The 24,816-nt window shown below is 50.6% G+C and overlaps 13 protein-coding genes across 13 annotated transcripts; 5 read left to right on the top strand and 8 right to left on the bottom strand.

Moving 5' to 3' along the window:
* Positions 1 to 195: 195 nt before the first annotated feature.
* Positions 196 to 1,187, bottom strand: N7474_004358 (uncharacterized protein; the record flags this gene model as incomplete). The annotated part of the gene is made up of 2 exons (XM_057195773.1): positions 196 to 908; positions 968 to 1,187. The coding sequence occupies 2 exons, from the start codon at positions 1,185 to 1,187 to the stop codon at positions 196 to 198; spliced, it is 933 nt and encodes a 310-aa protein (XP_057053169.1).
* A 1,048-nt stretch (positions 1,188 to 2,235) lies between these two features.
* On the top strand, positions 2,236 to 4,126 carry N7474_004359 (uncharacterized protein; the record flags this gene model as incomplete). Its single annotated transcript, XM_057195774.1, has 6 exons — positions 2,236 to 2,351; positions 2,404 to 2,434; positions 2,492 to 2,629; positions 2,684 to 2,734; positions 2,788 to 3,040; positions 3,099 to 4,126. 6 exons carry the CDS (start codon positions 2,236 to 2,238, stop codon positions 4,124 to 4,126), a joined length of 1,617 nt encoding a protein of 538 aa, XP_057053170.1.
* Positions 4,127 to 4,309: 183 nt separating this feature from the next.
* Positions 4,310 to 6,059, bottom strand: N7474_004360 (MFS transporter; the record flags this gene model as incomplete). Its single annotated transcript, XM_057195775.1, has 4 exons — positions 4,310 to 4,517; positions 4,572 to 4,703; positions 4,760 to 5,746; positions 5,845 to 6,059. 4 exons carry the CDS (start codon positions 6,057 to 6,059, stop codon positions 4,310 to 4,312), a joined length of 1,542 nt encoding a protein of 513 aa, XP_057053171.1.
* Positions 6,060 to 6,854: 795 nt separating this feature from the next.
* N7474_004361 (fungal specific transcription factor domain-containing protein) lies at positions 6,855 to 8,243 on the top strand (the record flags this gene model as incomplete). Its single annotated transcript, XM_057195776.1, has 1 exon — positions 6,855 to 8,243. The coding sequence occupies one exon, from the start codon at positions 6,855 to 6,857 to the stop codon at positions 8,241 to 8,243; it is 1,389 nt and encodes a 462-aa protein (XP_057053172.1).
* A 550-nt stretch (positions 8,244 to 8,793) lies between these two features.
* Positions 8,794 to 9,783, top strand: N7474_004362 (nitronate monooxygenase; the record flags this gene model as incomplete). The annotated part of the gene is made up of 1 exon (XM_057195777.1): positions 8,794 to 9,783. The coding sequence occupies one exon, from the start codon at positions 8,794 to 8,796 to the stop codon at positions 9,781 to 9,783; it is 990 nt and encodes a 329-aa protein (XP_057053173.1).
* A 1,389-nt stretch (positions 9,784 to 11,172) lies between these two features.
* On the bottom strand, positions 11,173 to 14,606 carry N7474_004363 (MET18/MMS19 family protein; the record flags this gene model as incomplete). Its single annotated transcript, XM_057195778.1, has 6 exons — positions 11,173 to 13,548; positions 13,602 to 13,790; positions 13,839 to 13,978; positions 14,033 to 14,130; positions 14,188 to 14,461; positions 14,525 to 14,606. The coding sequence occupies 6 exons, from the start codon at positions 14,604 to 14,606 to the stop codon at positions 11,173 to 11,175; spliced, it is 3,159 nt and encodes a 1,052-aa protein (XP_057053174.1).
* Positions 14,607 to 14,810: 204 nt separating this feature from the next.
* On the top strand, positions 14,811 to 15,527 carry N7474_004364 (uncharacterized protein; the record flags this gene model as incomplete). Its single annotated transcript, XM_057195779.1, has 2 exons — positions 14,811 to 15,353; positions 15,408 to 15,527. The coding sequence occupies 2 exons, from the start codon at positions 14,811 to 14,813 to the stop codon at positions 15,525 to 15,527; spliced, it is 663 nt and encodes a 220-aa protein (XP_057053175.1).
* A 145-nt stretch (positions 15,528 to 15,672) lies between these two features.
* N7474_004365 (ER membrane complex subunit EMC3) lies at positions 15,673 to 16,815 on the bottom strand (the record flags this gene model as incomplete). The annotated part of the gene is made up of 5 exons (XM_057195780.1): positions 15,673 to 15,863; positions 15,914 to 16,075; positions 16,131 to 16,497; positions 16,554 to 16,587; positions 16,643 to 16,815. 5 exons carry the CDS (start codon positions 16,813 to 16,815, stop codon positions 15,673 to 15,675), a joined length of 927 nt encoding a protein of 308 aa, XP_057053176.1.
* A 74-nt stretch (positions 16,816 to 16,889) lies between these two features.
* N7474_004366 (signal peptidase complex subunit 2) lies at positions 16,890 to 17,645 on the top strand (the record flags this gene model as incomplete). Its single annotated transcript, XM_057195781.1, has 3 exons — positions 16,890 to 16,926; positions 16,988 to 17,286; positions 17,352 to 17,645. The coding sequence occupies 3 exons, from the start codon at positions 16,890 to 16,892 to the stop codon at positions 17,643 to 17,645; spliced, it is 630 nt and encodes a 209-aa protein (XP_057053177.1).
* A 290-nt stretch (positions 17,646 to 17,935) lies between these two features.
* N7474_004367 (methylenetetrahydrofolate dehydrogenase (NAD(+))) lies at positions 17,936 to 19,169 on the bottom strand (the record flags this gene model as incomplete). The annotated part of the gene is made up of 3 exons (XM_057195782.1): positions 17,936 to 18,019; positions 18,218 to 18,851; positions 18,988 to 19,169. 3 exons carry the CDS (start codon positions 19,167 to 19,169, stop codon positions 17,936 to 17,938), a joined length of 900 nt encoding a protein of 299 aa, XP_057053178.1.
* Positions 19,170 to 19,547: 378 nt separating this feature from the next.
* Positions 19,548 to 21,398, bottom strand: N7474_004368 (SLC26/SulP family anion transporter; the record flags this gene model as incomplete). The annotated part of the gene is made up of 1 exon (XM_057195783.1): positions 19,548 to 21,398. The coding sequence occupies one exon, from the start codon at positions 21,396 to 21,398 to the stop codon at positions 19,548 to 19,550; it is 1,851 nt and encodes a 616-aa protein (XP_057053179.1).
* A 235-nt stretch (positions 21,399 to 21,633) lies between these two features.
* N7474_004369 (sulfate anion transporter) lies at positions 21,634 to 21,891 on the bottom strand (the record flags this gene model as incomplete). Its single annotated transcript, XM_057195784.1, has 1 exon — positions 21,634 to 21,891. One exon carries the CDS (start codon positions 21,889 to 21,891, stop codon positions 21,634 to 21,636), a length of 258 nt encoding a protein of 85 aa, XP_057053180.1.
* A 1,727-nt stretch (positions 21,892 to 23,618) lies between these two features.
* On the bottom strand, positions 23,619 to 24,650 carry N7474_004370 (uncharacterized protein; the record flags this gene model as incomplete). Its single annotated transcript, XM_057195785.1, has 4 exons — positions 23,619 to 23,659; positions 23,713 to 23,998; positions 24,251 to 24,447; positions 24,605 to 24,650. 4 exons carry the CDS (start codon positions 24,648 to 24,650, stop codon positions 23,619 to 23,621), a joined length of 570 nt encoding a protein of 189 aa, XP_057053181.1.
* Positions 24,651 to 24,816: the final 166 nt, after the last annotated feature.

A 24,816-nucleotide genomic window follows, 5' to 3' on the forward strand; every position in this document is an offset into this window, starting at 1 on the left:
ACATAAGAAACGTTCGATTAAGCCTTTTGCATAGCTCGGTGGTGTTTACTCTGCTGCTGTCTCTTGTCCTCTAGCCTTGGTCTCTTCTACATATCCAAAACAGCCATTTGTGATTTTCTTCACTAGAATACTACTTTCTTCATAAACGTAACTGTATTTGTATATTCGTCGTACAGTTATTACCCTATGCACATCTTACCTCAGGAATCGCCCACCGGTCTCCTCGAGAATCAGCTGGTACTCAGGATCAAACTGCATATACATAGCCTCCGGGGTTCCCGTTCCTCTCTTGGTATATGCCGCAGTTTCCTCATCCACAATGCTTTTCCCTAACCCGGCAGCACCGCCTATAGACCCAGGCGCTATAGCTGCTTCTACCAGAAGCTGTGCCTGACATGCTCTCTCCAACGCAATGAAGAATGCCGCCGCCTCAGCCACAGTCTCACCCGCCGTGAGGAGGCCATGATTCTGCATGATTAGATTCTTGTGCTTGGGCCCCAGCGTATCAGCAATGCGCTGCCCTTCCTCCTTTGCGAAGACCACACCACCGAAGGCTGGGTATACCGAGAGGTCGTCGTGGAACATACATGAATCTGGGTTCGTGAGCAAATAGCTACGTACTCGTGGGCCAGAAAAAACGGTGATAATACCCTGATTCAGCATATCAATCCCTCTGCCAAAATTACTCCACGCCCTTCCGTACGGACTATGCATATGACAAGCGGCATTGATGTCGGGTCGTTTCTGATGAATAGCAGAGTGGATGATGAAGCCTGCCGTGTTGACTGGCTTCAGCGCACCGCCCACCCTGTTCCCTTCCTCATCGACCCGGACCATGTCGGACACCTTTAAAAGACCGAAGTGGATACCGTAGGGGTTGATCCAAAAGGTCTTTGGATTGATGGGATCTATCCACGCCTCAGTCTCGTGCAGCTGAAAGCGAGGATGCGAGGGTTTAGGTACGTACCCCGAAGACTAATGTGCCCGGAAGCTCCATCCGCAAAACCCAGCTTGGCGAAGATGCGAAACGCGCCCGCCATCTGCTCGAGAAGCCATCTTCGCTCGGCGTCTTTGGTGGCGGGACGGGGAATATGGTGTAGCCGTCGTCTCACTTGTCCGTCGCCTGCGGTTCCTGTGTTGAGCGCGGAAAACGCCGCAGTGGATTCGACTGTAGCAGTGGATGACATTTGTCCTGGGTTAGTTGTTTCCGTCTAAGAGGCGCGGTGGAGCGCAGAATGGAATGTCGGGATGTCGGTTTTCATTCTCCACGAAACCCCACGAAGCCACAAGGGGCTAGCTAGCCCTGTGGCTAGCTAGTCCTTTGCGTTCTTCCAATCAACGGAGGGATTACTTCATCCTGCTCACCTTCAATCTTTGAATGACTGACTATAGCTACCCAGAAGAGAATTCTCATCTCTTTGTCTCTTATTTTAGGTTCTACTCCCCGGATTTGTGGAGTGCCCACTTTTCGATTATGACCGGGCCTATTTCATACTCCGACTTTGCATTACCAGATCTCGGGCCTTCCTCGGACTGTCCAAAGTCTGCCATGATCGTCCAAAGCAAATACCCATGATGCGTGCTCTCGTCGTTTTCCACGCGGGATGATGGGTATGCACGAGTCTAATAGGCACATGTTGGAAGCTCAAGGCTCGATCGTGAAGCTTGATCATAGCCGAACCAGCATAATCCCTGTATAGGCACGGTCCAGAAGGAATTACCGGCATCAATTAAAGCACAAGCTACATGCTAGGACATTTCTTATCCCAGCCCGGTCATTCGTCGCTAGCGCCGACTATCTCGCTCTGGACACAGCCATTCGCAGGTCCGACCGAGTATCAGTGCTCACAAGAACGTAATGAGAATCACGATCAACATGGATCTGATTTGGAACCCCCAGACGGGAGTTGCGGGGACGCCTAGGTCCACGCTCCACAGGCTCCAGAAATTATCGCGACGATCGACATTCGTCATTAGGCGTCGCCGATACCCGCGTGGACTTGCCCGATCGCGCAGTGTCAGACCCTCGGATCTTGCCTAGGTTACATGGCCCTGTCGATCTATCCGTCACTTTTGTGCATTTAGTACATTATACTTCGTACCGACATGCTTCATTGCATATGTGCCTCTGATAAGGAGGGCTCCACTGCGGGATAGTAGGAATGCGTGTCTCGCATATATATTGCAGCAATTGACCCATCTGCTCTCGCAAAGCATTTTAATCATCTTTTCGAAATGTATCTGCAGCGTCTCTCTGCTTTGGCGGCGATAGCCGGCCTAGCTTCGGCCGCTGTGCCCCATGAGCCTAGGCATCAGGAGGGACAATGCAAGAAGACTACTGTTGCAATTCTGTAAGCATGGCTCTAAAGAAGTACTTGGCTGGAATGTGCTCACATCATAAAGCGGTGGAGGAATGTCTGGTATTGCTGCTGCTGTGAGTTTTCCCAACTAGCTATCGTTGACCAGGATGGTGAATTGACAACATCACCAGCAAGCACTTTCCAATGCGTCGATCCATGACTTTGCCATCCTCGAATACCGCGATACCATCGGCGGTCGGGCTTGGCATTTGCCCTTTGGCCAGGATAAGGACGGCAAGCCCTACATCATTGAGATGGGTTGCAACTGGGTATGGTCGCATACACATTCGTCACCGAAGAGATAAGCTAAAATGGAATAATAGGTGCAAGGACTCGGCAATCCTGGTGGCCCGCAGAATCCCGTTTGGACTTTGGTAAGTTGTCGCAAATCCAAATATTTGCTGGTCACGGCTCAGTTCAGAAATAGGCCCAGGATTACCACCTGAAGACCCATTACTCCAACTACGACAATTTTTCCACATTCAATGAGAATGGATACTCCGACTATAAGCACCTGCAGGATGCTTATGACAAAGCCTATGATATTGCCAACAAGGAAGCCGGTGTTATCCTCTCTCAGAATCTCCAAGATCAAACTGGCCAGACTGGACTTGCCATGGGCGGCTGGTTTCCCGACAAGCATAATATGGAGGCACAAGCTATTGAATGGTGGAACTGGGGTATGTCTACCCATTTTTCAATTATCTGATCATCAATTGACGAAGTGCGATAATCTAGACTTCGAGGACAACTACACCCCACTGGAGAGCTCTTTCGTGTTCGGCGTTGCAGGCAATAACCTGACCGAAAACGTGTTTAGCGATCACGACAACTTTGTCTTCGATCAGCGCGGCTTCAACGTTATCATCAAGGGCATGGCCTCGACATTCCTGAAAAAGGACGATCCGCGCCTCCATCTGAATACCCAGATCACAGACATTTCCTATTCAAAGGACGGCGTTACTATCCACAATAAGGACGGGAGCTGTGTGACTGCTGCGTATGCCATTTGCACCTTCTCGCTGGGTGTCCTGCAGAGAAGTGTCTTGCACCAAGATGCCGTCAAGTTCACACCTGCTCTGCCTGAGTGGAAGCAGACTGCCATCCAAAAATTCAGCATGGGAACCTACACCAAGATCTTCATGCAGTTTCCCACAACCTGGTGGCCCGAGAACACGCAATATTTCCTCTATGCCGACCCCAGCCTTCGGGGCTGGTACCCTATTTTCCAGTCTCTGTCCATGCCCGACTTCCTGCCCGAGTCCAATATCATGTTTGTGACCGTGACGAACGAGTTCGCCTGGAGGGTAGAGAGGCAGTCTGATGAGCAAACCCAGAAGGAAGTCATGGAAGTTCTTCGCAAGATGTGGCCTGATATCGAGATTCCCGAGCCGACTTCATTCCTGTATCCCCGCTGGAGCATGGAACCCTGGTCCTATGGCAGCTACTCGAACTGGCCACCAGCTACCACGCTGGAGGAGCACGAGAACCTGCGCGCTAACGCTGACCGACTCTGGTTCGCGGGTGAGGCCACCAGCCCTACGTACTTTGGATTCCTGCATGGTGCCTGGTTTGAGGGCAGGGATGCCGGACGGAATATTGCTGCTATCCTACAGCATCGCTGTGTGGATGGTAACTCGACGAAGCTAAGGGAATGCGGTCCGAGAAAGCATTACGACGTCCTGCATGGGACTTCTCCGCTGGCTGACTATACGGCTGTGAATGGGTGGACAGCAAACAGCTTCTATGATAGTAATACTGATTAGACTCAAGGTAGAGGCATTTTCTCTTCTTGAGATCACGCCACGGTTGACCGGTCAATTTTTTTTTTTTAAAAAACAAATATATTCCTCTAACAATATTAGTTTTCCCAAAGCTCTAAAGTCGTGTTTAAATTTCCAAGAATGATCAAGCAGGTAGATTTTTCAGGGCCATCAATCTGCACCATATTATTGAAGAATCTTGCTCTTTTGTCTCAGTCGGGGGCCGTACACTCTGAAAGTGAACGGAATTGGAATCATGATGGCTGCTAAACAGCCAAGAAGGGTGCTTGCCCACTGCACACCCAGGTTTTGAAACATTTGTTTGGCGAAAAGTGGAAATCCTGCAGCGATGGCTGATCGAAGTATAATATTTGCTGCAACGGCAGATGCGGCTCTGAAAATACGTTAGTAAGTCGCGATATCCAAATATGCATTTCTATACTCTTACAATGGAAGGTACGCATCCACAAGATAGTTAAAGCATGGAAGAAATATGCAAAGTACCCCGAATCCAATGAAAAGCCCAGAAGCCGCTGGAGCAATCCAATGTATTGTCGGGGTAAGACTCGTCCAACCAAACCTGCAGACAATATAAGTTTTAGCATGTCCCCAAGTAAAGCCAGAAAGTCTACTCACCAGAACAAGCCGATTGTAAATACCGGACCTCCCACAAGAGGAGGAAACAGGCGCCATTCAGCGACCGGAATATTATTGTTTTCGGCAAGTTTTCTCACATAGACTCTGTGTTGAGAGAGGATAAACCCACAAGCCAGTATCACTCCAATAATGAGGCTGATGAAGGTCAGTCCGCTGGTACCAGGACTCATATCGTAGATTTCCTCGAAGACATAGGGATAGGCCTCAAGAAGTGCATAAACCAGTCCATAAATGAATGACATATAGATTGACACCAAAAAGAGGATCGGCTCGGTGATCAGCATTCTCAGAGGACGAGTGAAATATTTGTTGATCAGAGCAGAGGCCTGCACATCTATCTCCTCGTGCTTTGCATGTATGGCCCAGTTGTTGGTTTGCCGGCGGAGGATGGCAGCCTTTTTCACCAGGAGAGCTGGTGTATATGTCTCTTTTAGAGAGAAAAGAAACAAGCCTCCAAAGACAAAGCTCAAGATTGCTGGAATGTAGAGAGTCCATCGCCACCCTAGGTAGCTTGACGCAATAAAGCCACCCACAAATGGCGCACATAAGGGGCCGATGAACACTGTCAATGCGTAGAGAGAAATTGCCATGCCACGATACGTATTGTCGAAGATATCAGCCAGTACACCCGGTACCACGGTGAGCTGGCTTGCTCCGAACACTCCTCCAAAAAAGCGGCAGATGATCAAAGTCTGGATATCTTTGGAAACAGCTGATCCAATGGTGAAGATGGCTCCGCCCAACATGCCAATTGTCAACGGCCACTTTCGTCCTTGCAGCTCGGATGCAGGTGCCCAGATCAAAGGGCCAGATGCAAAGCCAAGCACGTATAAGGTTGTCCCCAGGGTTGCAACCTCTGAACTGACATCGAAGTACTCGCTTGCATCGGTAATACCTGGAGCAAAGACGGCACTGCTGAATGAAACAACAAAGGTTCCTAAGCAAACGATCACGGAGATATAAAGTCTAGTTTGCCAGGTTAGTAAATCCCTGAGATGCTTCTCGAGCCAATTTATTTATTTTTTCCCCTTTGCTCAAAGGACTCAAAGGAATGCGAAACTTACTTGACAGAGAAATTCCAATTGAAAGGGTTTTTTGGGTCATCGCCCCCGTTGAAGTCGACAATGTATTGCTCGGGATTGGTGATCGGCGGTGGAAAGGGTTTTCCTGCCCCGATAAACGGTTTCTCATCCACCTGAGAGGTAGAGGTGACCGCAATAAGTGAGTTTCGAGGCGTCGCTGGGCTGCATTCGGGGTCGTTATTATTTAATGAACACATCGTGTATACCGGTGTCTAAAGCCACAGCTCAGTAGATTTGGCAGATTCAGTGAGTGCTGAGGTTTTGGCGACTCCCAGAGAGGCTTCAAAAGTTTCCTGAAGAAAATGTTTTAAATCTCGTCATTCCCTCTGCTCGATAGCTTTGACTATGAATGGCGGCGGTATTTGCGGCATTTTGCATATAGAGCATGGACCCCCGGACAGGGTATTGCGGAACAGTGGTGCTCATTTGCTCTCCTAGTAGTGCTGGATTGCTATAGGTACTGGGTACTTATTTCGATCCCATAAAAGCAAATTATCTGTGCTATCCATACATTTCAAGTTAATCTCCTCTTATGGCCCTTTACTATAAATTTCAATGAGAAAAAAACAATTCCAGTAGATACCAGTAAATGTAGTGTTGAAAACAATGTTCAGGTGATGTCATCCGCAGCCACCTGTGTCTCCCGAAATTCCCGCAACACCCGCACGCCCCATTGTCTGTCTTCTAATCCTCCTCCTATCGTCCACTCACCAGTGGCAATAATAATGGACACCCTCAAGCGGAAAAGATCCAGAGTTGCCTGTCAGCCATGTCGGGAGCGCAAAAGAAAATGCAACGGCGATAGTCCTTGCCTAACCTGCAGGGAATGGGGTTACGAATGCTACTATGGCTCCCAACCTCGTCGAAAGCAACCGAAATCACCCAATACTTCATTCAAACAGCAGGCACCGGGTCAGAATAATGTTTCTGCAGATTCCCAAGGATTAGTCCGTTCCATGGAAGCTAATTCCGGGGCGGCCTTTGTACGAAAGATGGGACTCAAAATTGACCCTGCAAAAGCACCAAAATTGAATCTTTTTGGGTGGAATATCGGGGAGCGACAATTATCTTCAGGCATTAGGCCGAGTGCTGTGTTGCCGATTGTTGAGATCATCTCCTTGGAGCACCTGAGAGCCTTGGCAGATATCTACTTCGCAAAAGTGGACCCGTGCTATGGATTTCTTGACCGTCAATCTTTCTTTGAACGCCTCGACACACGGTGGCAGTCGCCTCTGATACATGATCTGTATGACAGTGTACTCAGTGGCGTTGCTGCCATTGGCTGTTTGTTCTCACAGCGCGACATTTCAATCACCGAATTGCATCTGGTATCTTGCGCTAGATCCGTTCTGGACATGCATGATCTATCCGGTGTCCCATCTTTGGATCTTGTCACCGGGTGGGTACTTCGCACAGTCTACTTACGAATGACAGCCTCCCCTCATTCAACGTGGATGGCCAGTTCGACGTTGATGCATCTCGTCGAAGCCTCGGGTTTCCACTTGGGCACTTACGACACCGTCTTTCCACGCAACAGCGCACAATGCAATTCGGACCTCCGAAGGAGAATATACGGAGTAGCGGAACATCTGAACATGTGGACATCTTTCGATCTCGGTCTTTCCAGGGTGTCATTTCAGAATGATATGCCTCTGTCTCTGGTGAAGACGCGGCCCGGGGACTATACCACGGAGTTGCTAAGTCTCTTACCTATCTCTGCCAGTTTGGATCCAGAAAATCCTCAAGACGAAACAAATCTCGAATCGTCGCTTTCTCAAATCTTGGATGGGGCGCATACGCAGCCACCATCCGTCATGGCACAATGCAACCTGGTTCTTTGCATTCTTCGCCGAATCCATACACAGAATCTCGATATCTCCCCTACTCTCATGGATCGAGTCCTGGCCTTACTGAAGAAAGCACTTGGCTGTGCACGTACGATGGTTTTGGACTGCTCGCCATGGCACCAGGTAGCGAACGTGCCATTCCATATCACCTGTGTTCTCCTCGTAGTAGACACTCGTTCATCGCTGGCGATGCTTCCTGAAGCCATGCAGACCTTGAAGCTCATCGCCTCCACCTACGATACGGAAACCATGAGAGAGGCATGGAGTGCCGCCTGTCTATTGGTCATGCTTCACCAACAACGCAGAAAGGAGGATGTCAACATCTTCAGCCAGGCTCTCGACACGTACCACCAGGAAGCGCAGATTGAATCACAGCAGCTAGAGCCCGGCCCTAGTGCGGAGGAGTATTCTTGGCTTGGAGCGCTGGTTGCGGATTTACCGGGCTTGCAAAGAGTTGATCTCGATCAATTTCTCAATACTGACATGATCAATCCTACTCCCCTCATGGGAGATGATTCGGTGCCGGGGTCGTGAATTTGACATGCTTCACTGAGTGCTTAATGAAAGACGAACAGGTTCATCCTTACAAATAAATGGAAATTTATGACATTCCCATTCCTATTAGCTCTCTGGAGTGTTTCTTAGGTCTTTCGAGGTGTTGATATTGCCCGGTGTCATAATCTATCTGTTTATTTCGAATAGGCTGTTGGAATGCTGTACAACTAGGTTATGGAACTCTCTAGGACGACATGAGATAACAGATTAGGATAGTTTAATTCTATTTAAAACCAAACCCAACTGACGTAGAGTCATTCACATGCGATAGCCCACGGAGTGGCTCAGGCCTGCTACAAAACCGAGTTCCGCAAAATCCGCAGAACCCGCCCGCGTTAACGAGAGTTTAATCACCAACCACATTCGTCATGGCCTTGTACACTCCAGCAACTTAAGACAAAACACACCACCTCATATTAAGCCAGGCCCATAATTTGGCATTGGATACATGTCACAGACGTTGTATATGGCCAGAACCCTTCTGTCGCGATACCCTTGGGTATCCAGCCCGTTTATTGTCAGTGCCCCGATGCGCGTCATGTCGGGCCCTGTACTTGCCACGGCCGTCTCCAGAGCTGGAGGTCTTGGATTTATCGGACCAGGCGTGAGGACACAGGACACTGCAGCGGACCTTGCAGAAGCATCGACCCTACTCCAGAAAGCGCCCGTTTCCAGCACTTTGTCCTCGGGACATCCTCTTCTTCCTGTCGGCGTGGGGTTCCAGCTCTGGAGCGATGACCTTGACATTGCTTCTACCGCAATTAAAAAGTTCAAGCCATGTGCAGCTTGGTTGTATGCCCCACGCCAGAATAAGGAGCTTGATATCTGGTCGCGCAGAATCCGTGACGCGTCGCCGGAGACCCAGATATGGATTCAAATAGGCACTTTAGACGAAGCCAAAAGCCTTCTCAAGGCCACTGAACGCCCCGATGTGGTGGTTGTGCAAGGAGCGGAGTCGGGCGGCCACGGTCGGGCGAAGGACGGCATGGGTCTGATAACGCTATTCCCAGAGATCGCAGATGCCATATCATCCACCTCCATTCCGCTCGTTGCGGCTGGAGGAATTGCAGATGGTCGAGGAGTCGCTGCTGCGTTATGTCTAGGCGCTTCCGGTGTAGCAATGGGGACGAGATTTCTGGCAGCCCGCGAAACGCGTATTAGCCGGGGATATCAGGATGAAGTTGTGCGTGCGTCAAACGGAGCAGTCTCAACAACACGCACCTTGCTTTATAACCATCTTCGCGGGACAATGGGGTGGCCTGAAGCATACAGTCCGCGGACCATCATCAATAAGTCCTTTTTGGAGCAACAGGAAGGCAAATCATTCGAGGAACTGAAAAGACTGCATGATGAGGCCACCAAGGCCGGTGATCTTGGCTGGGGTCCGCAAGGAAGACTTGCAACCTATGCTGGCGCTGGAGTGGGACTGATCCATGAGGTTAAAGAGGCCGGAGACATTGTTCGTGATATCCAACAGGATGCTCGGGGCAGGGCTCGATCTGCGAGCACCGCTATGTAAACAGTTTGTACCCAGACAAAGAATTATTCACACCCGATGGGTTATAGCAAACATTCAGGAAGGGTGACGTAGTAGGTCCTGCCAGGCATAAAAAGACGCTTCTTCCCCCAAACTCTCTCTTCCTTCTCCACATACATCAATATTTCTATACGTACTTTTTTATATGCTCGAACAACCTGCAAGAAACTCTCGGGGCCATCCTCACTCTCCCATAGTTCATCGCTGGCTTCTACTGGGAGACGGGATATACGAACACTCTATCTACTCGATTGAGAGTCTGGTGTACCTGTCCACCCGGGGAGGTCGACATACAGACGTCGGGAACTATCAAAGTGCGTCCAATGCCTCTCACCATTCCGATCCTGGGTATACTGACTTCAATAGGCCATAAACATGATCACAAGAGCGACCATGTCTATCCCAAATCCCATTGTCGTGATCGAGGTTGAAATAGTTAATACCCAAGGAGAGACGACTGCCCGGTGAATTGCAGAGTGCGCGGTAATCACACCTCATTAGCCGGGCGCCTCTTTTGACTGTCTGGAGGATGCGAAATCAGATCCACACGCGACTGCACCCGGAATCAATAAGCTAGATCACCAGCGGCCGATCCAAGGTCGACGGTGAACCCGTGCCTGTCCCGACAGTTTCCACTCGAGCGTCGTGCTCGAGGCTCTCGGCCAAATAACCCTGTCTAGCCTTCGCGCGAACACGTCCGCAACGTCAACCTCGGCCATTCAATATACTACCTTCACCGGCAAGCTGGCATACTAGACTGAGAACCCTCTGCTATATAAACCATCGATTTCTACCATTATATGCCACTTTATTCGTCGCGCAATTCAACGAGGCCCACGACTCGGCCATTCCAAGAGTACCTACGGAGCATTCAGAGCTCTCGATCTAGCCCGGATCAAGATTAGTCGCTGAAATTGGCTTCATCAGGTGCTCCGTCGTGTGACTGTAGATACTATTGATCTTTTGCAAGACAGATCTTGTAACAGGGAACCTCTGGACATCCTTGGCTTCTATGCGACTGCTCCCACCACCTTCATAAATGAACGCCATTATGAAGCTATCAAAATAGTTGGTCTTCAAGAGGTCGAAGCCTCACAGCGAGCCTATGCCTCTCAGTTCAGCATTGATTACACGTTTACACTGACCCCCGCGTCCTCGGTCCATTCGTTCGAAGACCGTTGAGCCACCAACGAGTGCCTCGGGTTTGAAAGGTGGAAATTCGTCGAAATGAGAGCAGATAGATTATTACTACTACACACATGCATCTATTCGACAAAATGGATGACAAAATAATCTAATCGACAGATGTCTCTATATACGCAGATATTCCTTTTCTGTTCAAAAAACACGAAACTCTAGAACAAACAAGATCTAATCCTCATCCTCGGACGCATCGTCCACGCCACGTAGCCAAGCACCGCGAGCATCAACAGCAGCCTTTCGCACATCCCGCTTCGGATCATCCAACACACGACGGAGAGAGCGCAGCACCTCATTCTTCACCTGCAGAAGGGGCGAAACAGACGTGGTACTAGGTTTCTGTGAGGCAAGAAGGAAGAGACATTTAAGCGCCTCAACGCGGAGACGTGGTGTGTTGACGAATGCATCTTCTGCTTTGCCAGATTCAGGGCGGGTAGTGGTTTTCAAAAGCCTCGTAACGAGACTCTTCACGTGTCCGCACTCGTCTATCACGCCAACGCCATTGTCACGGATGATGACACCGAGGGTGTCCAACGTGGCTGCGCGGACGGGAGTTGAGTCTGCAGATTGGAGATCGAGGGTTTGGAGGAGCAGCGGGAGGAGAGTAGGAAGCTCGGGCATGACCAGGGAGGCTGGAATGGTGGAGAGAACACCAGCGAGAGCGGTTAGGTGAGCCGATTTGATATGGGCTGCTTCAGATTCCGTGTCGGTATTGTTGCCGGCGACGTTTACTTCACGGATACGGGATGAGATTAGAGGCACCACGGTTGCGAAGACGCGCTGTCTGGCTAGTAGGCGGATGGTTGCACCGTTGGTTGCTGAGATTACTTCGTCCTCGCCGAGGATGATAGCGAAGCTGCGGGCTGCAATCGTGCTAGTTTGTTGATCAGGCGACGAGAGGAGAGAGAGAAGTGAGGTCAGGATGTGAGTCGTAGATGGTGCAAGACGAAGGACCAGGGCTTTAGAAAGCCAGAAGATCGTGCGGATGGTTGAGGGGCTCAGGGCTTGCTGTGTGGGAAGCAGAGAGTCGAAGAGTGTCTCGGCGATGTTGAGATCTTGCTTCGACATGAACTTATTTGTAAGTAGGGCCAGGTGTCGGAGGAAGGCGAGGTGGGTGGCTGACTCTGTAGTGTCGGAAATCGAGCGGCGCACCACATCTGACAATAGGGCTTTCATGTCTGGTGATGTATGTGGAATGCGGTCTCTGCAGTCTCCAGGCAAGCCAGCGAGAAGGAAAGTCGAAATGATAATCGTACGTTCCTGATCTGCGGTTGTCGTCTCGGTGAGTGGAAGAGGAGTAAATTCTTCCGACGAGGAGAAGAGGCTGTACACATTTTCGGCGACTTGCTCCTGCTTCTGGACAGACACAGATCGCACCAGGAGGTTGCAGAGTCGTCCTAGCATGTCAAGTACACCGGCATCATTAAGAATCCGATTCTTGGCGTTTCCAGAGGCTGCTGCTGCGGCATTACGGCAGAGGCCCACCACGATCTTGTCGTAGTAGAGATCAAGACTTGGATCTTGGTCCATCTTTCTTTGCTGCATGACATAGAGCAGCGTCACCAGGATAGCTCGCGGATATGCCACAGAGCCAGGCTGCTCCTTCTGGAGAAGAATTGTCAGCTTGCTGAACAATCGACGGAACAGTGTCTCGAAGATATCTCTTTCCACGCTGATCTGGGCCAGAGACTCAAGAGTGGGCAGGTATGCAGAATCGGAGCCTTCGTCTTGGTCCGGGAGAGTTGCCACGAATGCAGGGAATGTGATGTCCATTATAAGCCGGGGCTTGTGCTTTGAGATCTCGGCAAGAGCTGCAATTGCTTCCCTTTTCAAATCATCGCGGCCCACAGACTCTTCCTTCAAGAGTATCTCATCTAGATACTGCACGAATAGTCCGATCTCGTTATCCTGAAAGAAATCGCGCAGTGTCGATAGACGCAGGAACGCTTTCAGTGCAGTGACTCGGAAAGAGACTTCTTCCTTTGCAGATCCCATCAATGCCTGGCCCAAAACATCTGAGAATTGATCTTTGAACTCCAGTAGTGGGTTTTCCAGGGCAATTGCCCCCCCGCGAGTTGTCCATTCGCCAAAAACCTTGGTGGCAGACTCAAACAAGACAGACAGCGTTTCAAGAAGAGCTCTCTGTTTTGCAATACCATCAGCCTCTTGATAGATCGTAAAGATCGGAGCAACGACAGCCTGGACGACGAGGGAAAATGCAAAGGCAGACGCAGCTGACACTGAACCCAAAATCTGTTGGGCAGGTTTGGCCTGTTTATGCTGGGGTTCTTGTAGTTGCTCGTTGCATTCTTTCGTAATAGGTCGAAGATACTGCGCCAGAGGCAGGTCCTGGGAAATCTCTGTGACTCCCCCGGAAAGCCGCTGCGCAATCCCCTTCAAGGCCTCTAGTGAAGACTCCGACAAGAACTCCTCTTGAGCGTTGAGGATTTCAAACTTGAGCACCTCCCAAATAGTGATTGAATACCGTGACACCGTGTCGGGATCGTACGAGTGAATACAGGCGATCAAAGTGTTGAGAGCATCTTTCTGGCGGGTTATTAGTCCCTGAGTTGTACCTGTGTGGGTTGAGAAAGATATACCTTAACATTGGGAGAAGTAGAATCAAGCTTATCCAACAACGCCGGAATGGCGTGTGGTGCGAAGTATCGGGTCGAGGAAATGCAGTCCTGGAGACGGCCCTTCAGGTCCTGTGCAGTGATACCATAGGGATCGTTCGGAGGAGGTCGGAATGTAATCGGGAAGTAATTATACACCGCGTCAAACAGGAGCTTTTGAAGTTAGTTTCCACCCAGTCCGGGAAATAGAAGCCATCCTACCTCGACATGGTTCGAGATATCCCACTCTACCATGACCACTTTGAGGAGGGAGAACACGATCATCAAGTTGCGCGGGTCTTTCTCTCCGGTCATGAGATCCACGATTCCCACAAGCGAGGTATCACCCATTTCTTGCAGTGCTGTTCAATCTTAGTCAATTTAACTCAAACGGGAAGAAAATGAGCACGACACACCTTCCCGATGCCTGGACATGATCTCGTTCATCAATTGATAGACCTGGAACCGCTGCGACTGGGACCGAGACTGCAAATCCTGAAAATTCGAGAACATACTGTCATTCAATTAGCAATAGGCCCTTTGATTCTGCATGTTCTGCAGCCACACGTACGCCTGTGCTACCTCCACCGCCAACTCCTTATTGAACCGATCCAGACCCTGCAGGGTATCCAGCCCAGCCACGGCTCCTCCATCCTCAATGCGATCACAAAAGAAGGTGGTCAAGACCTGGATCTGTTGTCTCGAAAGGTACTTCGGCGACAGGACTCTGATGACCGCAGCGAGATAGGACACCGCTTTGCCACGCAGGATTGGGTCTTCGTCATTGACATATTCGACCAGGGACTGAACCACCTCAATCAATGTTGTCTTCTTGCTTTCGACATCTGCATAATTCCTCGGTTAGACCGCGGGCCACAAGAGAGTGCGGGGTGTGAATGAAGTGGTACCTTGAGCGACGGACTCAGCAATGCGCTTGGCTTCGTCCTTGTCGTGGTCGACCACCAGCATAAACGTCTGCAGAGCCGACATGGTGCCAGGTCGACCAGAGAGGTAGGTAGTGAAGGGACCAAATGAGTGTACAATCCATTAATTACTGGACTCTGCTTCCATTTTCTGTGGCCCTTATCGATAAGAACCCGTCACGGGACATCTCACGTGCCCCTCTTCCCCGTTGCGTCATGTCCGTCACTTTTATCTCTGCAACAATCCGGGAAGAACACGGTCTGCGCCACGATGAGATCCTATTTAATCTTGCTCATTGCCCTCATCACCTCTGTCTCTGCCCTGTGGGATTTCGCATCGGCTGCGGCCATTCGTCAACACGCCCAGGAACTCTACGGCCAGCCCATCATGGAGAAAATCATCCCTGGCATCGTAAAGCCAGAGAAAGAGCAAAACAGCCAAACATACGAACCCATCGTGGCCGACGTCCTCCCCAAGACTCGGGGTATTAACATCTTCGCGCGCCTGACTCGCGACTTCGAGCCTATCTCCTCGCGCCTGAACGACGCATCCAAGAATATCACAGTGCTCGCACCCCGCAATAGCGCCATCCAGGCACTGCCACGCAAGCCGTGGGAGAACCCAGAAGAATATGCAGAATTTGGCGAGGTGGATGCGTATCAAGGACAGGATGGCCAGGATCGCGCCAAGCGGAATCTGCAGCGGTTTGTAGAGGCTCATCTTATTCCGGCTAGTCCGTGGAAGGAGGATGAGGAGGTGGAGACTCTGGGAGGGGAGAAGTTGAAGTGGACGAAGCAAGGGGATAAGATTGTGGTATGTATAGTGTAGTCTCAAACACCGGGATGACGCTAACTGGTTTCCATTTAGATTCAACCTGGGAATATTGAAGTCGATACCGTTGCTGAACAAGTGGTCAACGGGGAAGTCTGGGTTCTGAATGGGGTGATCAATTATCCATCCGAGCAGGGATGGAGTCATGAGCTATGAGATATCCTGTTTAATATAACGAGGTAACGAGAAGGAACTCTTGAAGTTTACAAAATGTAGCAATTTTCTATGGTAGACACATTACATCTTCATGGGACAATGCACCGGCAATTCCGGGCATATATACACCCCAACGTGTCCCAGATTAATTCACCTCCGGAGCAAAGTTGCGCAGCACGCGCTCTTCCACCCCCTCCAGGATACAGAAATGTTCCGTCACCTCGAGGTTCTCCGCTTCGTTCTGGTACAGCTTGTCCGGGTCCTGGCCGGGCTGCAGAGGATTCACCATGGCAGCCGGGTTGGCCATGCCCATCTGCTGGGACATGTGGTTGGCAGCTATCGAGGAGGTCAGCGAGGCTCACGGGGAGGATATTAAGTGATCGTACCATTGTCACTGCCCAGAATGAATCCAAACACCGACTGCAGGCCGAACAAATTGAGAAAGTACCAGGACAGACTCGACACCCATCTGACATCAAGGTCCCGAGTCATGACACCAGACTGCAGCATCGACTTGAAGCGGATGGTAAGCGGGAAGGGCAATTTCACTGCGGGTCATGGTCAGCTCTTGCGCCAGAGACAGCGGATCCAGAAGCAACTCACGGATCACAAATCCCGAGAAGAAAGCATTGATCCAGCTCATGATCAGGGTCTGCGGAATCATCATCATCATATTCCCCTTCATCATGCCCATCATGGCCTCCATGCCCGCGGGATCCGTCATGGGATTGGCGGGTGGCCCACCCCGGTTATTGGGGTCCTTCAGGAACGCGCCGTTACGGAAGCCTGAGATTATGTAGTTCTTGCGCATCTCGAAGGATTCTCGGTCGAGCACGGCGGGGCCATGGTTGCGCAGGTTCACACCACGGAGGAGCGCGAGTCGTTCGCGCGACTCGGCTAGGGTCGAGGCGGGTTTCGGGGGCGAGTTCATCAGGACGGTAGCATAGTGGCGGAGGATTCCTGTCAGGATCTGTTTGGGGTAAGCTTCCGAGCGTAATTGGAATGGACAATTGCTGTAAAGCGTACCATGACAATGGAGATGGGGAACAGGATCCAGTAGCTGTTCATCCGGTTAGTTACTTGTTTGTGCAGACTCTCAAACACCAAACACTCACAAGAGAGCTGGATCCCGAAGGATGGTCTGTTCGACACCTTGAACAGCCATGGTGGGCGAGAGCAGGCCCAAGGTTGGCGTAGAAGTGAAGGGGTGCGACGTGGGTGCGGCAAAGAGGGAATGAGGGAGAGTTCGGGGTTTGGTTTGGGGTTGCTGCCGGGCGGTGATGGACATCGGGCCAGCTTACACTATTTACATCCTGTGTACAACTTAGCTACACCTCACCAACACATACTCAATATTCAGTCATGGCGACTTCCAAGGTCCCTGTTTATTCAACCAATGGTCTGTTCTGGCCCCTTACAACCGAAAGAAGTCGCGCAACCAAACTAACAACAGCTCCCAGACCTCAAGTCCACGAGCGATGATGCCCTCCTTCCCTACCTGAGCACCCTCCCAGCCCCCTACGCCTTCGCTGCGGACTACTCCAAGTCAAATATCCGCTTCGTGATCGGTTACAGTGCCGTCGCAATCGCCGCATTTACCTTCTATGCAGACCGCAAACTAGGCTGGGAGGCGACCACGTCGCCGTGGATCATTACCGCAGTGGGCACGTACTTCGTGCTGAACAGCCTGCTTACGGTCTGGATCTGGGCCGTCGAAGCTGGCGAGGTCTTCGCTGGCAAGAGGAAGACAGGGGAGACGGTACGCGTCTACCTTCATGTGCCCAAAACAAAGACAAAAGGCTGACTATTTACCCTCATGGACAGATCTCGATCCGCTCATCCGCCAAGAAGTTTTCTTCCCAGTACAAGCTGCATGTTCTCTACAAATCCGCTTCGGGACAGGTCATTCAGGATAAGCGCTGCGAGGCGTCTTTCACCACTTGGTTCTCCGCAGACGGCGTGTTTCACCCGGGACCCTTCCGTCGCTGGTTGGCTGACGAGATTGATGTGCTGAGGCTGGCGGCCAAGGAGAACGAGAAGAAGACCGGGGGTGTGTCGGGGCTGGTTGGGAAGCAGGATGAAGCTGAGAGCAGCAAGCCCTCGAAGAAGAAGCGGTAGTCTTCACAGTGAGCTGGTGAATGCTGTTTTTCGTGGATTTTTGGTTGTTGGTCTTGTTTAATAATAGCATGGGTGCTGAGGATGGGGTTGCATATCAAAATGCTACGGCGAATTTGCGTGCAATTGCGAGCTTGATTTAGGTGTCCAGTACTACTGGTATTCACGACTGGTATCAGAAACAAACAAAAGAAATCGTTCAAGTATAGTCAAAGGCTAATAACAGATAAGGTCTATAAAGTTTTTGAACATGACGGTAGTCCCATATCGTCTCATTCTCGTGGCTTCGTCGGCTATGAGCTGGCCTCCAAGGTGCCCGGACGCTCTGTGGCCGCGGCAGGCTTGACGTCGTCCAGTCGCCGGTTCTGGATAAGGCGCTATGAAGGTCAAGTTTAGCAGTTGTTCAAAACCAGACACGGACAGAAACTCACCAGAAGGTTCCGCAGCAGCACAACAATCGTCACCTTTCCAATGGATGGAACAAAGATGGAGGCCCTCTCCTTGACCTCGGGGCCAAAGTTCTATACAAAGAAAACAATTAGAGAAGAACAACGGCATGCGAAAGCAACACTTACCTTTTCACTGGAGAAGTTGATGCACACAGCACCCTCGCGGAGAAGGCTAGTATCAAACTTGAACTTCTCACCGGGCACACCGGAGATAACGACATCGCACAGCGGGGCAACATCTTTCATCGTAGCACCCTCAAGATGGACAATCTCATGCCGCCCCTTCTGCAATCCCTCGCCGCGGGTAAACTTCTGCACACCGGTGATATCAATACTGTAAACACAGGCGCCGTCATTCGCCAAAAGTGCAGCAAGCGGCCGTCCCACCACCTCAGACCGGTTGACGACGCAGATAGTGTGCCCGAACAGCCGGTTTCCATAGGGCAGAATGGTGTTGTAGATGTTGAGATACTCCAAAATCTTGATGTTGGCCAGCGGGGTGCAGGGCAGGATGCACTTCTGACGCTTGGTCTCCGGGTCCAGGAACCGGATGTTCTGGTACATGTTGAAGATGTAGCGGTGGCTCAGACCCTCGACGTCCTTGCTGACATCCACGATCTGCTGCAGGTACTGGTCCTGTCGGTTGTTGAAGATCGGGTAGTAGACGATAATGCCATCGACGTCGGTGTCGGCGTTGGCGGCGATGAGGGCGTCTTCGATATCGTCGCAGGGGACTTCACGGAGGGTATACTTGAAGCCACTTGACAAGATGTTAGCCAATAGATCACAGACAATGTCCATGCGCGCAACATTCCGGAAGGCAGGCATGAATCATATACAGCCAGTTCTCCCCGTACTGGAAACCTTGGGCAACTGTTGAACGACAAAAGACTCACTTCTCTTCGCACGTTTTCTGCGTCCACTGCGCATACATCAGCGCCGCAGGATCGTTATTCGCCAGGAAGCCGACCAGGTGCGGCGGCTTCTCGAGGGTCTTGACGCCCTCCGACACTTCGGCGAGCAGGCCATTGGCGATGTGCTTGGCCAGCATCACCTTGCAGGGGGTCGAGGCAGACATGGCGACTGGAGAAAGCGCAGTATGTAATTGCTGGAAAGCAAAGAAGATCGCGGGGTGGTCTTTAGATCGGATCGATTTTGGACAGGAAAAGATTGTTCGCTTATCGATAAGAGCGCCGTTTTCGGCGTGCCGAGATTTACGTACACACCTGAGATCTATAGAGCGGAACAGCCGGTTCAATGTATTTGCAATTTTGATTTAGCTAGTTATTGTCAGAATTTGAGTTGAGCCAATGGCGTTGTTCATCAATGTTCTTATTTGTCTCGTTGACTACTGGCGATCTATCGCCCATCCTTGCCCTAATCGGGTGTTGAATATATGGTTATCTTGAATTTATACAGTCACTTCCTCTCAAACACGCAATCTACCTGCACGATCTTAATCCAAATAAGCACCCACGCTCTCCATTGCACTGACCAAGTCGACATGGAAGAATGGCCGATCTTCGCGCCCGAGCACCGCCAACCGGGGACATTCAACAGACACACTTCTCTCACAGGACTGGACACAGCGACTGCACTTGTCTTGTGAGAAAATCCCCTTTTCCACGTCTTTGATATTCTCACTGGGACAGTCAGATTCATTGACCACATTTCCTTCCAAGACCGTTGTCTCAGTCAGAGTATGCGGGTACCCAAAACCGGCCGCGGCAAGAGCACGCTTAGTCCACCGGTTCTTGATATTGGCAAAATGCCACTGAACAGCCGATGGAGTAGCACGATGGTCGAGCTGCTTTCGTACGTCCACCAAATTCTGGATACAGGTCACGTCGACATTGTTAACGCATGAAAAGTCCAAGACAACCGCACGGAGAAGCGGGAGGTGGGAGTTGCTGGATTCATGGTCTTTATCGCTGAGTCCGGAGTCATTCCATGGCCGATCACCCTTTGTCGCATAAATCTGAGAGTCGGCGCAACGAGTGCTTTTCAAGATTGTCTGCACCAAGAGATCCGTGTAATGGTTCGAATTGGAGTAGTTCAAGCCATCTGGAAATTGATAGACGAACACTCCCGGCCGCGGCTGCTCGAGATTTAGAGCTGGGCAGCCATCGCCTGGTAAGAACAAAGGTCTTTGTGCCTCTTTAGGACCAATCCAGGTTCTCGCAAGGAATTGGCCCTGTGCTTTGGCATGACGAAATAGAAAGATGAGAAGAGACAAGGCGACGGTGGCATAAATGCTGTTGGGGATGGAATCCATAAGGGCGACAATTAAGCCAATTGCGAAGACAATGGCATCCGATGGCGCGATGAGCCAGAACTGATAGATCGTATTTGGGGATGTGATCAAGTCTCCTACTGCATGGATAATGACACCCGCTAGCGAAGCCTTGGGTGTGAAGCAGAGTACCTCGGTCAGTGCATAGAGGGCGATCAGAACAACGATGGCAGTTATGACACCCGCAAAGGGGGTCCGCGCCCCGGATTTGGATTGAATTGCTGAGCGTGAGAAAGACCCGGTTGCTGTGTACCCACCGACAAAGGGACCTAGAAGGTTCGTAATGCCAATGGCAATCAACTCCTGGGATGGGTCGATAGTGTAGTTGTTGATGCGGCCAAAGGATTTGGATATGGCAATGTGCTCAATAAGAAGCACCATCACGCAGGCAGGCAGCTGGGGAGCAAAGATCTTGATGGCGTCGCTGCTAAGCTTCGGGACCCCTGCGTCCTTGAAGCCTCGAGGGACAGTCCCGACTATGGCAAAGATCGGATTATCTCGATGATGTAGGTTGACTGCGGCGCTAATTGCTGTGAAGGTAAATATGACCATAGATGCACGCAAAGACGATATGAAGAAAAAGCTCTTGGCATGCTGTGGATGTTTGCGTGCTCCGTAGCTGCAGCCGATGCGAATTAGGTACAGCATCCCGAGTGCAGAAACGCCCATGGCGGCATCATATCTGGTTGACGTGGGCAAATGCTTCAGGCTGTCGATTATAACGCGATAGGCCGGTCCTCGAGTGCTGAATTCGGCAGTTTCGCCCAGCAGTTGTTTGATCAATCCCGAGCTGATAGTTATCGCCGACCCCGTCATGAATGCTGCGATAGATGGAAGAGGAATGAACTCGACAACAAAGCCCAGGCGGGCCAGACCCATGAGCGTCACAATTCCTCCACAAGTCACAGCAATTGACATTGCAATTTGTACATCGGAAATATCAGGGCGGATGCCCTGAACATCGGCGATGATAGTACCGACAAGTGTGGACATGATAGCAACCGGCTGATCCATTTAGCGCATGTAACCCCGTAAGGAATGTCAATCGCAAACTTACCCCGATACTAATATCCTTGGACGTTGCGAAGAGCCAGTAGATGAGAACGCCCACGAAGGATGTATATAGGCCGAACTGAACAGGCAAATTGGCCAGCCTAGCATATCCCATGCCCTGGGGAATAACGACGGCACCGACGGTGATTCCTGCCATAGTTTGTGCGTTAGCAGAGTTTCGAATGTTTTGTCAACTCTACGTACCGGCAACCAAATCACCGAGAAACCATTTCTTGTTGTAGTGCATAATCCATCCCAGGAAAGGAAACAGCCGTACAAAGTACGACCGCGCCTGAGACCATGAAGGAATCACTTCCTTCAACCAATCGGACACTGTTGGATCTGGCTCATGGTGTGTTGCAATTTCCGAGGCCTTCCCATTCAGAGGGTTGGTTGGCGGCTCTTGTAGACCGATTGCGCTCTTGATTTTGCTTCCCACACCAGTAGACACCATGGTAAGGAATATTAAAAGGGGTACAGGCCGCAGGAGTATGGCTATTTCCCTCCTATATATAAATCTAATGATTAAGGTACAATGAGTCAAGCTATATGTAGCAAGTAGCATTGGTCTAGATCCCACCATAGCACCTGTGGTTGTAGTGGTACTGTGCCATAAAAAATTTGGCGCAATTCCAGCCCAATCATACATCAGCCACGTTGGAATGTTCTGAATTGAATTCCACGCTGGTGACAGTGCAAATCCAGTTTTTGGCCATGCAGGCGAGGACTTAGTCCAACTACCTGGCTTTTCCAGTCTCGTGATCATAAGAATGAATGGCCTGGTCTAGCCTGGTCCAGCCAGACAAGGACAGAAACCATTTTCTGCAGCTTTTAATGGAATAGCAATATCGTCAATACTTTTGTTGAGGACAGATAGCATGATAAAGTAGTCCTATAGCTTCCGGCTACCATTTAACACATGTTTATCTCACTTGCACAGCAATGGCTTTCCTAAATTTTCTATGATCAGATAGATACAAGGCCGGCTCAGAGGGTCCAGAACCCAGATGGAATAATGAGACCTCGGGTAGATCGCCGCCTTGAATAGCTAGCCCTACATTCAAACGGACAAACATCCAATCGGGGGAGACCGAGCCCTGTGCTGAGGGCTCTGGAATGGTCCCTCATTCCAACGAAGCTTGGTTTATCGATTTCAGGGCTTTTATATTCTCATTGGTCAAGAATGTAGCAGATTAGGCTCCTTGCATGTCAAGGATCGAATCCTGACTCCGAATGGCAGGAATGGCTGTGCAGGCTCAGCGGGTATCACACGGGATGTTGAGATACTGATTGACTTTGGCTTTATGATTGAGTGAAGGTTTTATATCTACCATTCTTATGCAGACATATCTGCGACCAGCTTTTGATCCAATATCAAGGGAAAACACATGGAAATATGCTGTCTAGCTCATTAAGTACGAAAGGACTAGATTATTGACCGTTTCCGCATCGATTGATCTTCTTCCGACGGCGATTTGTCGTTAGAGTTCCAGAAGTCTGTAGAAATTTAATCTCCCGTCTCCACGAGGTACATCATTACTTTGTGTACCACCCCCTTGCCTTAGTGTGCAGCTGAGGTTAGGTATGGCAGAGGAAAAAAAAATCGATAACCCTTCCTTCACCTGGTCGATCGAGTGTCTTGCGATTCGTACTTGTGCTTGACCCACGCCCAGCACCAGGGCACACCGCACGTCGCGCACGCCATCAGGGTGCAACAGGTATTCGATCTTTCCACGGTTGTCGCCGCACAGTATGCTCGCCCTGATAGTGCTACACTTGCTGCTGCTCCAGGTCGATCTGCTGTAGCAGATCTTCCCCTATTATCAAATCAGCACAATCCATTGCAAGACATGGCACTTGATACTTACGACACCGCCACCACTGCCCCCACCACGGCCACAACCACGGCCACATTGACCTTTTCCTGGTAAAAATGAATCTACTTTACATCAGATGTGTGCGTGGTATCATACGCCATCTGGCAGATAAAGCCTCCGAAAGCGTCGCGCGCGGTCAGGAAGCGAACAAGCAAAGCTTCTTACACGATGACCTAACAAGAAGCACTCTCCACGGAGTGTCAGCGCCATATACAACAGTGTAGGTAGAGCTTCACTAACACCTCCACCTAGGGAGCTTACATGGCCGGCTCTCACGGAGGGCCGCGCGGGCAAATCTCTGGCCTCAGGCGAGGCGTCGGTGGGACCTGGGCGACGTTGACGTAGCTATAACAGGTGATCAGATTATGTTTTTGCCCGTACCTCTGCTGGCTTCATACCGGTTGCTCGGTAGCACATAATGGCGCCGTACTCCACGGCGAAGGCGAAAGCGACACTTAAGTCAAAGAGGAAAAGGTGCCACATCTTGGCCCCCGGCCCAAAAGTGTTCTGGAGTGAGGTTTTGCAGTAGACTCGGATCATGTTCAAGCCATTCCGAGTCCGCAACCAGATAACCAGACTGAGAGGTTGAAGAAAGAGAGCATGATCTCTGGGAGGATTTCCGTAATATGTGGAAATGCACATCACATGAGTCCTTATTGACAAAGGCTCGCCTGAGAACGATAACTATTACTACTAGTTAGTAGTAATTCCCAGAAGCTTATAGGTAAATATATCTTACCGTGTCCATGGTTATCAATCATTACCCATCATGATGCCCCGAAGGGCCACAGAACTGCATGTATGTGTACAACAATCCTAATTTTCATTGACGGCCACCTTCCCACGTAACTCGTAAACTTGCACGATTCGAGACCGTGCCATTCTCTGTAGTGCAGCAGTAAGTGAGCAGGAAACTCCCCACTCTTTGCGACGTACTCGGGGTGTCGGCACCGCCACGTAAAGGAGCTGGTCGATGGTATGGTCTGGGGGAAGACGTACAGCTTGCCACTGCGTGAGTGATATGTAGGGAGTGGCCTCCTTGTCAGATCCCGTCGGTTGGTTCTCGAGTCGGCCAGCTTTCTCTTCGTTCCTTGACTCCCCCATGCGCCATTTGCGGTAAGCTCTGGCCACAACTGGAGGTCGGGTTTCATTTGAGTTGGCTTTGTTTGAATGGCCTAGTGCACTGCTTGACCGAAGCATCCATGACTCGTGGATTTATCGTATCCCTATACGCTCTCCCAAAAGCCCCTCTTGGAGCTGGCGCTGTTTCGATCAGACCGTACCACATACACCTCGTGGGCGGCAATGGCGTTGGGAACTTGTAGTCAGTCTGCATGCGTCGAAGCAGTTTGGCCAATCCCGCACGATCGCAATTTAGAAATCACCTGGTACATAAGCGATCAATATGAATATGTTCAGTGCATACGACAAGGGCAGGCATAACAAAAGGAAAAATACATACCATCCACCGGACAGGGCACTGACATTCGCAGACGTGTTCC

This window comes from Penicillium riverlandense (genome assembly GCF_028828495.1).
Source record: "Penicillium riverlandense strain IBT 135883 chromosome Unknown utg000003l_segment0_segment0, whole genome shotgun sequence".
Taxonomy (NCBI): domain Eukaryota; kingdom Fungi; phylum Ascomycota; class Eurotiomycetes; order Eurotiales; family Aspergillaceae; genus Penicillium; species Penicillium riverlandense.